Source organism: Pseudophryne corroboree, chromosome 8 (genome assembly GCF_028390025.1).
Source record: "Pseudophryne corroboree isolate aPseCor3 chromosome 8, aPseCor3.hap2, whole genome shotgun sequence".
NCBI lineage: Eukaryota > Metazoa > Chordata > Amphibia > Anura > Myobatrachidae > Pseudophryne > Pseudophryne corroboree.
The window spans coordinates 53,536,871-53,551,571 of NC_086451.1; the positions used below are offsets into that span (position 1 = coordinate 53,536,871).

General features: G+C 49.1%; 1 protein-coding gene across 1 annotated transcript in view; it reads right to left on the reverse strand.

Annotated features, from left to right (window-relative positions):
- Window positions 1-4,784, reverse strand: part of LOC134948429 (blue-sensitive opsin-like) — a 51,372-nt gene extending 46,588 nt beyond the window's left edge. The window contains exon 1 of the mRNA XM_063936383.1: window positions 4,397-4,784. Coding sequence (XP_063792453.1) covers window positions 4,397-4,784 — 388 coding nt within the window. The remainder of the gene's footprint in view (window positions 1-4,396) is intronic.
- Window positions 4,785-14,701: the final 9,917 nt, after the last annotated feature.

Here is a 14,701-nt window from a genome sequence, read left to right on the forward strand (position 1 = left end):
ATCTGAAGAAAATTGTCATTGGTGAAAGAAAACAACATGCAATGTCACTATACTGATTGTGCGGATTAATACAAGACTGGGTGGGAAATGTCTTGAAGTCAAAACCACCGATTTCCTGCAAATTTTTCAGTTATTATTATTCACTGCGCCACCAATTACACTGCACGAAACAGAGAATACTTGTCACCATTCATAGCTTCTGTCATTTTACAGGCTGTGCTAGAAATGGGATTTAGAAGCTGATTGGTTGCAACTTCTAAATTTTATTTCTCTCCAAGATGTAATACATTTCCTTCTAAGGCACATTTTTAGATTTTTAGTCAGCAACCAGTTACCCTACCAGTATGTTTTGGAGCATGGAAGGAAACGGTAGTACCCATGGAAAACTCACGCATAAATGGGAATATTGGGGATCATTCCGACCCATTCGCACGCTGCTGTTTGTCGCAGCAGTGCAAATGGGTCAGGTCTGCGCCTGCGCGGCAGCCGCAATGCACACGCGCGTTGTTGCCCGACGACGGCCAACGACCAGAAGAACGAAGAAAGCGATCGCTGCAGCGATCGCAAAAAAGATTTACAGCAGGAAGGCGTTCCGGGGCGGCAACTCACCGTTTTCTGGGAGTGGTGAGTCCAACGCAGGCGTGTCCAGGCGTTTGGAGGGCGGATGTCTGACGTCAATTCCGGGACCTGCATTGCTGGATCGATCACACAGGGTAAGTATGTCTGACCCTGGTCTTCTTTTACAGGAAACTTTTTTTGCATAGCAGGGCTGCACAAGCGTTCGCAGCCCTGCTATGCAGAAATACACTCCCCCGTAGGCAGCGTCTAGTTGATCGCATGGGCAGCAAAAAGTTGCTACATGCGATCAACTCGGAATGACCCCCAATGTACAAACTCCAAGATACATCCCTGCTTGAATATTGGGCCACTCGGCCCCCAATGATTAATATGCCCCTTAGGCTCATGTAGCCAAATCAGCATTTTACACATGCAGCAACAATTATACAGAACGTGAATGTAGGAAGAGCTAAAGGAGAACACAATGGGAGGCAGGGTGACTGAGGAAAGTAAGGATTACACCCTAATGTATTCTCAAACTCAATGGCGCAACCTAGAGCACAAGTGCCATCTTGTGACACATGAATTGAAGAAGTCCTGATGCCAACCGGTGGAAATTCAGAGAGTGCAGGAGGTGCTGCCACTATGGGGTCCAGAGGTAAAGGGGAGCCCAGCAATGGCACTGTACCGGACCCACCCATCCCTTCTGAGGACCCAGCGCATGTCGTGGCATCGCCAGGCCCCTTCCCAAACTTTGCAACAGAGTCTGGCAAAGGGTTTAATAAGATATAGAAGTTATATTATAAGTTTTGTGGCATTATTTTCTTGGGCTAAAATCTGCCTTGAAAAGAGGAGAGGAAGTGTGTAGCAAAAGTGATGTCAAACTAAATAAGCTTTCAGTAGGTAATGTCCTTTAGCGGGTGTCAATGAGTACTGTCATATATATCACATTCATATCAGGTATCTGTCAGGAACTCGCCATTCGGTATACGGACGCTGGCATCCCAACATGGGGGTAAATTTACTAAGATGGGAGTTCTATTTAAGATGGGATGTTGCTCATAGCAACCAATCAGATTCCAGGTATTATCTTCTAGAAGGTGCTAGATAAATGAGAAGTAGAATCTGATTGGTTGCTATGGGCAACATCCCATATTAAATAGAACTCCCATCTTGGTAAATTTACCTCATGGATTGAAATGCCGGGGCAGGGACCCCGAACAGTGGAATCCCAATCGAGCCACTCTGCACTGGTAAGGCATAGAGGGGAGGTTAGATTAAGGCTGATGGGGGAGGGTTAGGCTGCACTGGGGATACGGAGGTTAGGCTTAGCCTGGGGGGTGGGGGAGGTTAGGATTAGGCACCAGCGGGGAGGGTTAGGCTGTTGGGGGATTAGGGTCAGGCTGCGGATAAACAGGGTTAGGGTTAGAGAGGTTGGGGATTAGGGCTAGTCCATTTACCACCTTGGTGTCAGGATCCTGAGCGTTGGGATCCCGCTACCATCCCGTGTATCATATTTATCTTTTTTTTGTGTTCTTTTGTACTGTGTAGAGTGTGGTTACAATTTTGGCATACACCTAAACTAAACCCAAAACTAAATCTGCCTTTTAGGCATGCCCCAACACTTGAACAAAGATCTTGATGCTGTTTCAGAATGAGCTACAAGACGTATCCAACCTATTTCTCTGCCGCCAGACACATTAATATCCATGTAATATTGACGAAGTGTTGTGCCAAAAGTGATTCTCAGATCAAAACAAAAATTACATCATTTGTGCAAACAAGATTATAATAAACATAGCAATAAAATGCCTTCTCCAACAGGGATACATGCCCAGACTTCAAAGGAGTAAATCGCAGTCTAGAATTCAGGCCAGAACTCTGTCTGTAGTATAGAATTCATCACAATATCATTATTGGTTTAAGCACCAACTGCTTAAGAGGGAACCTAGGGGGAGATTTATCATAGTGAGAGAGATAAGGGGGGTAATTCAGAGTTGATCGCAGCAGCAAATTTGTTAGCAGTTGGCCAAAACCATGGGGGTCATTCCAACCCGTTCGCACGCTGCTGTTTTTCCTAGCGGTGCGAACGTATTAGTTCTACGCATGCGTGGTGGCTGCAATGCGCAGGCGCGTCGTTGCCCAGTGACACCCGTCGCTAGGCAACGACAAGAAGAACGAAGAAAGCGATCGCTGTCGCAAATTCGCAATCGCAAGAAGATTGACAGGAGGAAGGCGTTCCGGGGCGCCAACTGATCGTTTTCTGGGAGTGGTGCAGGCGTTTGCAAGGTGGGTGTCTGACGTCAATTCCGGGACCTGACAGGCTGAAGACATCGCAGCGGGTAAGTAACTCCAGAGCTACTCAGAAACTTCACAAAATGTTTTTGCATAGCTCGGCTGCACAAGCATTCGCAGCCTTGCTATGCAAAAAACCCCTCCCCCATAGGCAGCGTCTAGTTGATGGCACGGGCAGCAAAAAGTTGCTACGTGTGATCAACTCGGAATGACCCCCCCATGGGCCTAATTCAGACCTGTTCACAAGCAGACGTTTTTTGCAGTGCTGCGACCAGGTAGTCGCCGTCTACAGGGGGAGGGGGTAATTGCTGTGCAGGGGTGCGAATGCATGTGCAGAGAGCTGCACAAACAAACGTTGTGCAGTCTCTGCACAGCTCAGTACTTACTCAGCTGCTGCGATGATCCGGCCTGGAGCTGATGTCAGGAACCCTCCCTTCAAATGACTGGACATGCCTGCGTTTTTTCGGACACTCCCTGGAAACGGTCAGTTGACACCCGCCATCGGCCTCTTCCTGTCAATCTTCTTGCGATCACCGGTGCGATCGCTTTCTTCGGTAAGTCCGTCGCTCTCCAGCGATCCCCATCGCCGGGGGGCGACGCGCCTGCGCATTGCGGAGCATACGCACGCACAGTTCTGACCTGATCTCAACGCTGAAAAAAAAGTAGCGTGCGATTAGGTCTGAATGACCCCCCGTGTGCACTGCAGGTGGGGTAGATGTAACATGGGCAGAGAGAGTTAGATTTGGGTGGGTTATATTGTTTATGTGCAGGGTAAATACTGGCTGCTTTATTTTTACACTGCAAGTTAGATTTCAGTTTGAACACACCCCACCCAAATCTAACTCTCTCTGCACAAGTGCACATGTTATATCTGCCCCTCCTGCAGTGCACATGGTTTTGCCCAACTGCTAACAAATTTACTGCTGCGATCAACTCTGAATTAGGCCCAATGTACCAACCAATCAGCTCCCAGTTGTCACTTTTCAAACACAGCCTGTAATCTGGCAGTTAGGAGCTGATTGATTGGTACTTTATCTCTCTCCAAGACATAGGCCCCCTTATGTCTGAAAACCCCACTATAAGCCATCATTGATTTGCACCATAATTGAAACCTCTAATAAACTCTAATGTACAGTTTCCCAGCTACACCCTTAAACTGTCTGAAGCCATGACTACGCAGTCTGTCAATAAAATACACTGGCTACGTCTCAAGCAACTATTATATTTACTTTAATACAATAACAACAACAAAAACTGCAATGTACATGCACCATAGTGAATGTTTACACCAAATCACCGGGGAAAAATAATAGGGTCCGAGTTTGCGGAAGTCCAGATTTCAGCCGAGATTACCTGTATTTTTAAAGCAGCAATCATTTACAAGACAAAACCAACTAGGTTTTACCTTGTAAATTATTGCCACTTTAAAAATACGGGAAATCTCGGGTGAAATCCCGGACATCAGCAAACTCGGACCCTATTACATTTCCCCGCATATCTCCAGTCAAGTAAGCAGGTAATGCGGACAGGTGTAGATACTTACCTCCTAATGTGGCTGTGAAACCTTCCAACTTGCATGCCAACGTGCCCAGAGAGAAGTACATTTGAGAGAAGCTGTAAAAGGCAGTGGTGGAGCCGAAACAGATCACTACAAGGTTGGCAATAGCCAGATTTACCAGGATGTAGTTAAGGTGGGAACGCAGCTTCTTGTACTTGGCGGTGCAGACGACGGTTAGAATGTTGAGGGGAAAGCCAAAGATGATGGTGAATAACATGAATGCCGACATGCTCATGAATACGCCGGGGGTACCTAGATGTATCTGGGGTACCAGGAATGGGCTGACGGAGGAAATGTTAGTGGTTTCCAGAGGAATGGGGATGTAGAATTCATCTGGCATCTCCATTCTCATATCTGGGCGGCCTTTGCTCATTTTGGAACCTAGGGGGTTACGATGACAAAGGGGAGATGTCTACAGCTAGTACGAGTGAAGCCCTCTGAGATGCACCGCTGGTGGCCCCCTGACAGACAAAGAACTTATCCCCTATAGTACAATGCAGGTCAGAAGAATGAGTGTCTTTTATAGCCCTTCAAGAAAGAAAAGGTCTGGCGTGGACCCCAATTGTTTCATTACTCATAAGCTTATTTGAGAACTAAAATCTGGGCTTAGTGATTTTATCCAGCCGCAATGGTGGACTTGCTTGGGAAGGTGGTAAGGGATAATCTTCGAGACAATCTACTTTAGAGACACCTAATACAGACGGAAAGTAGTTTTAAGATACTTACGAGGGACGCTCATATACCTTTACATACCTAAGTCGAATGTCATATATACTGTAAGCGTGCCAAAAACATAGCACATGATATACAGTGTCAAAAGATGAAAGAATACCAGAAACAATAAATTAATAGTAAAATTAAGTAAAACTATTACACCAGTCAGCTCCTAACAAATTCTAATTAAAATCAAATGAATGAGTAAGGCACGATATGTGTAACCACCGAGCCCTTGCAGTCTGTAGCCAACTGGTCTACAGTATTAGTCTTACACTAAGTATTCCAATCAGACTCATTACCTACTCAAATAAAAGGCAAATATTAAACACATTAGAAGACTAGAGATAATTGTGATGTATTTGGCTTGGCAGGGCTTATAGTACGTTCTGATCCCATTACGAGGTATAACTGGGCTGTAACGAGACCCTCTCACTGACACAAGGTTCAATGAGGGTGCATCAATGGAATTGCGCAGAGTTGGACAGAAGCGCAACTATTGAGGTTGATAATACTGTAGGAACAAAAACAGGCCCAAGTTACTTGACTTTAGCTGTCTGTAGCATCAAAAATACAGAACCAAACCACATGAGGGTAGTTTTGCAAAACCAGAATCAAAACCAAAATACAAAAATTGAACCAGATCCCGAACCAAAATACAAAGGTCAGCATACATCTCTAATTTATACAGTATATATGCACTTCTCCATTAGCATCCTATGGGTGAGATTCAAATGATATATCACGCCCAGTTTCCTTTCTAAAATGATCTCCGTTATCGGGCATATTGCGCCCATAGTAATCAGGTTTAGCTGTGTAAAGGGTTAGGTGCCTCGCTACTCCGGACGTAGCGAGCTGAAATAATAATACAACGTCCCTGAGGGCAGAAACAGAATGAGTGTGGAAAGGGGTGAAAATAATTGAATCCCGCCCTTTGTGTAGATTCGCCGCTGAAAATAAGAATGCAAACGTAGAAACGTATTGTAATGGGCAGCACAGATGGTGTAATGGCTACTGCCTCACAGCACTGAGGTCATGGGTTCCATTCCCACCATGGCCCTAACTGTGTGGCGTTTGTATGTTCTCCCCATGCTTGCATGGATTTCCTCCGTGTACTCCGGTTTCCTCTCACAATCCAAAAATATACTGGTAGGTAAATTGTAAGCTCCACTAGGGCAGGGACTGAGGTGAATGGCCAAATATTCTCGGTAAAGAGCTGCGGAATATGTGTGCGCTATATGAATAACTGGTCATAATAATTATAATGACACAAATGTACAGGACTGCACTGTCACTGCAGTGAAACAGTTGGCGCTGGTATCACTTTCCTTACACTAGGTGGCAGTACAGGCTTAAATAAGTAATAAGCAGGCAGTTTATTTACATCATCACAAAACGAAAATTCAAAATCCCAACAGACTACAGGCCGATGAAGTTCCAAGTTCTGAAAGCCTATAGAGTTTTCTTAGACCTTGTACCTTTCAGTACATAGGGCCTAATTCAGACCTGATCGTAGCAGCAAATTTGTTAACAGTTGGGCAAAACCATGGCCCTTATTCCGAGTTGTTCGCTCGCAAGCTGCTTTTAGCAGCATTGCACACGCTAAGCCGCCGCCTACTGGGAGTGAATCTTAGCTTATCAAAATTGCGAATGAAAGATTCTCAAAATTGCGAACAGAAATTTCTAAGCAGTTTCTGAGTAGCTCGAGACTTACTCTTCCAGTGCGATCAGTTCAGTGCTTGTCGTTCCTGGTTTGACGTCACAAACACACCCAGCGTTTGCCCAGACACTCACCCGTTTCTTCAGCCACTCCCACGTTTTTCCCAGAAACGGCAGCGTTTTTTCACACACTCCCATAAAACGGCCAGTTTCCGCACAGAAACACCCACTTCCTGTCAATCACACTCCGATCACCAGAACGAAGAAAAAAACCTCGTAATGCCGTGAGTAAAATACCAAACTTCTTAGCAAATTTACTTGGCGGAGTGCGAACATTGCGCATGCACAATTAGCGGAAAATCGCTGCGATGCGAAGAAAATTACCGAGCGAACAACTCGGAATGGAGGCCCATGTGCACTGCAGTGGGAGGGGGCAGATATAACATGTGCAGACTAGAGAGAGTTAGATTTGGGTGTGGTATATTCAAACTGAAATCAAAATTGCAGTGTAAGAATAAAGCAGCCAGTATTTACCCTGCACAGAAACAAAATAACCCACCCAAATCTAACTCTCTCTGCACATGTTATATCTACCTCCCCTGCAGTGCACATGGGGGGTTATTCAGACCTGATCGCATGCTAGTTTTTTTTGCTGCGCTGCGATCAGGTAACAACTGCGCATGCACCGCAATGCGCAGGCGTGTCTCACGGGTACAAAGCGGATCGTTGCTGTGCGATGGATTTTACAAAGAATCCATTTGCACAGCAAATCGCAAGGATATTGACAGAAGAAGGCGTTTGTGAGTGTCAACTGACCGTTTTCTGGGAGTGTTTGGAAAAACGCAGGCGTGGACAAGCGTTTGCAGAGCGGGTGTCTGACGTCAATTCCGGCCCCGGGCAGGCTGAAGTAAGTTCTGGGCAACTAAGAAACTGCACAAATATTTTTTTGTACCGCCCGGCTGCACATGCGATCGCACACTTGGAAAGCAAAAATACACTCTTCTGCGTGGACTATCTGCTCGCAGCTGTGCAAAAAAACCCTAGCGAGTGATCAGGTCTGAATTATCCCCATAAACCTCTTACCTAGGGTCAGTTATCTGCTATGATGCACTGTAAAGGGACAATGGTCTAGTAATGCACACACACAAGATTACCAACCCTCCGGTGTCATGCAGTTTGGATGCAGTTTTGATGGTGATGTAGTGGTTTGCAGCAATAAGCACGGCTTCAGCTGTAACTTCAGCTCACAATAGATATTAAAGACCAAGGCCATTTTAAAAGAGGAGAGGTCCCTTGTGCAGGCTTCCTGCGGGCCCCCTCCTCTGTGGCAGCGAGTAGTCCCTGTACACCAGGGTCTACTGCGCATGTGCAGGTCTCCGGGACTAAGGTGCAAATCGGGAAATTGGCTGCCGCAGGACTCCGGAGGGGAAAGTGTAATTATATGGCTGCCGAGTGTGCGGTGTGTGGGCCGCCGCCCCCCCCCCCCCCCATGGGCCTGTGCGCACACCACACGTTGCACACGTTATAGATACGCCTGTGTTAGAGACTGAGAGCCTGATTGAGAGGTGGCCGCAATGCTAGTGTCGGACCCAGTGGAGCAATATTTTCCACTGCACCCACAGCGATTGATTAGCGACAGTGGACTCAGCGAGGATTTATTTGCAAAGCGACAGGTAGTGACCGCTTGGGGGATGTAATGAGGGGTAGCTACAAAACTACAGGTGTGTCACTACTGTATTCTGGTCATGTCCCGCCCCCAGACTCCTGTGAAACTAGCCAATGGGAGTGTGGGGGAGGGCTTAGAAGAAATGTGATGCCTTATGCTGAGTCCTGGGTGCCACATGGCAACTGATGCGCACCGCTCTGACGATCCCCGGGGGAACCAGCCAGCACATATATTACATGCGTCAGGACATGTATATTTTTATGTGCTCAGCTGTTCCTCCCTGCACTGTGTGGTCAGTGCTGCAGCCGCTGCTGGTCATTAGCATAAATGCACAAGCGCGCTGTGTCTGAAATCGCAGTTGTGAATGCAGCTGTGTGCACCCCTAAATTCGACAAGGAGAGCGTCACTCTTTCAGGGTGCACTTCTGGCTATTGCATTATGTTGCAGAAATATGAACACTGGGACATTTAAGTGCTTTGTGTCATTTAACCCCTTCAGTGGTGGGTTTTTAATTTAAAAACACACCCTGGTGGGTGTGTTTTTAAATTGGCATGGGAGTGGGGGGAAGGTGCAGGGGGGGCGAGGGGGGGGGGGGGGGGCAGGGCGAGGTTATCGCCTGGCGGATCGCCAGCCCCAGCGCTGATTCCCGGCTGCCTTGCGGCGCCTCGGAATCAGCATAAGCCATTTTACAGCTAAAACCAGGAGTCCGGGGGGGGGGGAGGGGGGGGGCAGGTTAAACTCCATAATGGTGTATGCTGATTCCCGGGCGCCGTGCACGCTGCACGGCTGTCCCCAGGGAGTCAGTAGGTAGTATGCACGGAAATCTTCTGGAGTAGCCAGCGCTGTGCCCCCTGTTCATACTGTTCCACATTAGAGTGCCTTCCAGGTCAAATTGGGCCCAGTTCATATTATGGCACACTGTAGTGCCTCCATTTCATATTGTGCCACATTAAAATGCCCCAGTTCTTATTATGTAACATTATAGTGTCCCCCACATTATGGCACAATGAGCAGATCAGATTATGTAACATTACAGTGCCCTCAAATTCATATTGTGCCACATTACAGTGCCCCCTGTACCATTATAACATCCACTACACACTCCCCTCACTGAAAATTTAATGTCACACCGTTCAGGCTGGACAATGGATCAGACCCAGGGCCTGTGCGAGGGTGTTCGGCGCCCTCCTGCAAACAATACATTTGCGCCCTCCCATGCGTAATAAAGGAACGGTGCGTACCAATGGGGTGTGGTCTCACATGGAAGGGGTGTGGACACACAATAGTACCCTCAATTCAAATTACGCCACACACAGTGTATCACAATCTTATTCACATTATACCACATGTAGTGCCCCTGATTCATATTACAACAAATAGTAGTGTACCTAATTCACATTATGATACACAGTAGTGCTCCTTATACACAATACCCACAGTAGTGTCTCTAATATACACATAAAGCTCACAGTAGTAGTGCCCCTTACACATAACGCCCGCAGTAGTCGTGCCACACAGAACGCCCACAGTAGTCGTGCCACACACAACGCCCACAGTAGTCGTGCCACACACAACGCCCACAGTAGTCGTGCCACACACAATGCCCACAGTAGTCGTGCCACACACAACGCCCACAGTAGTCGTGCCACACACAACGCCCACAGTAGTCGTGCCACACACAATGCCCACAGTAGTCGTGCCACACACAATGCCCACAGTAGTCGTGCCACACACAACGCCCACAGTAGTCGTGCCACACACAACGCCCACAGTAGTCGTGCCACACACAACGCCCACAGTAGTCGTGCCACACACAACGCCCACAGTAGTCGTGCCACACACAACGCCCACAGTAGTCGTGCCACACACAACGCCCACAGTAGTCGTGCCACACACAATGCCCACAGTAGTCGTGCCACACACAACGCCCACAGTAGTCGTGCCACACACAACGCCCACAGTAGTCGTGCCACACACAATGCCCACAGTAGTCGTGCCACACACAACGCCCACAGTAGTCGTGCCACACACAATGCCCACAGTAGTCGTGCCACACACAACGCCCACAGTAGTCGTGCCACACACAACGCCCACAGTAGTCGTGCCACACACAATGCCCACAGTAGTCGTGCCACACACAATGCCCACAGTAGTCGTGCCACACACAATGCCCACAGTAGTCGTGCCACACAGAACGCCCACAGTAGTAGTTCAACACTTAATTCCCCTTACACTAATGTCCACAGGAGGATTGGAGAGACTGGGGAGTGCTGTATTTACCGCACAGAGTGCTGTGGGCACTGCTGCCAAAAGTGCAGCGGGGAGGAGCAGGGCCGGCCCAAGCCTAATTTTTTCGGTAAGCGAATATAGATTTTGGCGCCCCTCACTGTGGATATTGTGGGTGGAGCTATAACGCGGGTGGGGCATCAACTGGTGCCCCACTCACATAAAGCCAGTTCTACATAAAAGAAAAACAGAAAATATTGCTTTAGATATATAATATTCCAGATTTCATACATTATTATTATTTATAATTAGATAACCCTGTTGTAACTCACAAGTATGAATGCATCACTTACAGACCAGGCTTGATGCTCCCACATGTAATGTATATATACTACCACCAAAAGTTCTGTTTAACGCATGACACATTAATACATACTGTCTCACATCACAGGCAGCGAGCACTATAACCACCTGCTCTCTTCACATCGTCCCACACAGGCCCGGCGCCACCCGCTCAGCGAGGTCTGCAATGCAGGGAGGCGCCGGGTCTGAGAGGCGCTCTCCCTGATCTGCTACCTTGTGCACTTTCGCTACCGGCTGCCAGCGCCTGTCACTCTGACAGGCAGCAGCAGCGCTCCTCCTCTCTGCCTCCTTACGAACGGAGCTGCAAAGTCCCGCCTGTTGCTGCCGGGTGCCGCTGCTGCCAGTCTTCACACTCATCACAGGCAGCAGGGGCAGCCGGCAACATGAAAAGATGCGCCGCACAAATATAATACGCTCCTCCTGCCCGCACGCCCAGGAAGACCACCGCACGCAAGGGGGGGGGGGAGGTCTCTGCACTTGCCGTGCGCAACCTGATGTCATTCTACTACTGGGGAACCTGCCTGGAGTCGGATACTGGTGCTTCCCTGCAGTCCCTTGCCATCGCCACTTCAATCTAGCATCTACCCTTGCCCATGCCAGGTGATAACAAAGTATTGATGGAGGAGGAGCCAAGGACGACCTGTGTGAGCAGTAGAGTCCTGTTAATGTCACTTGGGAGGGAGAGAATATTAATGTCAGAGGGAGCAAATTAATTTATACTAATGTGACAGTGAGCAGATCACTGATATCTTTGTGTGTGTGTGTGTGTGTGTGTGTGTGTGTGTGTGTGTGTGTGTGTGTGTGTGTGTGTGTGTGTGTGTGTGTGTGTGTGTGTGTGGGAGGGGGGGGGAGAGGAGGAGGAGGAGTAAATATATTCATGTCAATGTAGCAGTGGAAGGCTCTTGTAATGTAACTGGAGGGCCCTTCATAATGTTGCTATGGGGCCCACAAAGTCCTAGCTGTGTTTGTGTGTCTTGTGTTAATATGCATGTATGTATGTATATATATATATATATATATATATATATTTATTTATGTGTGATATGATTTCCCAGCGTCCAGGATGTGGGCGGTCAGAAGACCAACCACAGCATTCCGATGTAGACAATCCCGACAGAAGGTATACTCACCCTCTCCCAAGACGCCCCTTAACCCTCCCCAGTGGTGCCTAAACCTAACCCCTCTCCCCGCAGCCTAAACCTAACCCCCCTCCCCGCAGCCTAAACCTAACCCTCCCTCCCGGCAGCCTAACCCTAACTCACCCCACGCTAACTCTAACCCTCCCCGTTGGGGTCCTAACCCTATCCCCCCTCCCCGCAGCTAAGCCCTAACCCTCCCCGCAGCCTAGCCCTAACCCTCCCTCCCTGCAGCCTAGCCCTAACCCCCCTCCCCGGGGTGGTCCCTAAACCTAACCTCGCCCTTCCACGGGCTAACACTGACAGTCACTGCATACTTACAATCAAGATGTCGGCATTTAGGAATCCAGAGTCTGCATTTCATCAAGTGTTGGAGTTCCAGCATCACCATTATGACCACATGTCAAAATGCCGTCCGCATCCCATATTATATATATATATATATATATATATATATATATATATATATATATATATATATACACACACTTTTGTATGGGTATCATTATTTAACTACCTCTTTTTGCAGTTTGCTACATCCTTGTTATTCTGATTTTCATTCGCTGCTACATGTCCCGGAGTCCTTGCTGGTATCTGCGGAGCGCACCCAGCGAGTGTATGTGGAGAGATCTACTGAGTGCTGGACCTAGCTACTAACAGAAAAATACACACACGGAACCGCCCCCCCCCCCCCCCCCCCCCCCCATGAAAATCCTGCGTTTGTCTCTGTACACTACCAAGGCTCAGAGTCCTCTCTGAGTACTGAGCTCCGCCTCCCCTGTGGGCTGCTCTGCATCAAAGAAATAGCGTCCCTGCCCTCACCCTCCCTGTCAGCACCCTGCCCTCACCCTCCCTGTAACTCCCCGTCAGTGCCCTGCCCTCACCCTCCCTGTAACTCCCCCTCAGTGCCCCTGCCCTCACCCTCCCTGTAACTCCCCCTCAGCGCCCTGCCCTCACCCTCCCTGTAACTCCCCCTCAGTGTCCCTGCCCTCAGCCTCCCTGTAACTCCCCGTCAGCATCCTGTCCTCACCCTCCCTGTAACTCCCCGTCAGCGTCCCTGCCCTCACCCTCCCTGTAACTCCCCGTCAGCGTCCCTGCCCTCACCCTCCCTGTAACCCCCCTCAGTGTCCCTGCCCTCACCCGCCCTGTAACTCCCCATCAGCGTCCCTGCCCTCACCCTCCCTGTAACTCCCCATCAGCGTCCCTGCCCTCACCTCCCTGTAACTCCCCGTCAGCGTCCCTGCCCTCACCTCCCTGTAACTCCCCGTCAGCGTCCCTGCCCTCACCCACCCTGTAACTCCCTGTCAGCGTCCCTGCCCTCACCCTCCCTGTAACTCCCCGTCAGCGTCCCTGCCCTCACCCTCCCTGTAACTCCCCGTCAGCGTCCCTGCCCTCACCCACCCTGTAACTCTCAGTCAGCGTTCCTGCCCTCACCCTCCCTGTAACTTCTCGTCAGCGTCCTGCCCTCACCCTCCCTCTAACTCCCAAAGTAGTGGGAATCAGAAGAGGAACGAGGGGATGGAAAATAGATGGGGAAAGGGGGTACAGAGAGAGAGGAGGAAAAGAGAAAACGTAAAAGTAGCCTGAGGCAGTGCTGGGAATAATAGCTTAAAAAAAAAAAAATAAACCCAGGCAATGCTGGACATAAGTATAAGGGACACTACTATGTTCTGTAATATGAATCATGGGGACTATGGTGGTAATTCCGAGTTGATTGCAGCCAGCAACTTTTAGCCGCTGCTACGATCAATAGTACACGCCTATGGGGGAGTGTATTTTAGCTTAGCAGGGCTGCGATCGCTTGTGCAGCCCTGCTAAGCTAAAAAAGTTTCCCTCAAAACTAGACTAGCCCTGTACATACTTACCCTGTGCGATGGATCCAGCGATGATGGGCCCGGCTTTGTCGTCACTCCTCCGCCCTCCGTTGTCCTGAACACGCCTGCGTTTTACTCACCACTCCCCAAAAACGGCTTCAAACGGTCCGGATCCGCCCATCCACGCCTCCTTCCTGGTTATCTTCTTAGCGGTCGCCGCTGCGACCGCTTCCGCCGGTAGCCGCAACGTAACCCGGAGACACCTGTCGCCGGGCAACATCGCACACGCGCACTGCGCCGGCCGCGCATGCGCATTCCGCACCCATTCGCAGCGCAGAAAAAAAACGCGTGCGAACGGGTCAGAATGACACCCAATGTGCAGTGTAATGTGAATAAGCTTGTGCTACAATGGGGCGTAATTTTAATTGGAGGTACTATTGTGAGGTGCTATTGTGTGCTCACACCCTTCAATGTGAGACCACACCCCTCTTTTGTGATGCACGCTGGCCCTTTATGAGTAAAGGGAGGGAGGGCGCAATTTTATAGTTTGCAGGAGGGCGCCGAACACCCTAGCACCGGCCCTGGTCCCACACAGAGCAGCAGCAAGTTACCACAGACACACAGGGAACTTAGAAAGCATAGCACATTACCAGATGGGATGCGGTTAAGATACTTGAGTTGACGCTGGAATCCCGACACTTATTGGAATGCC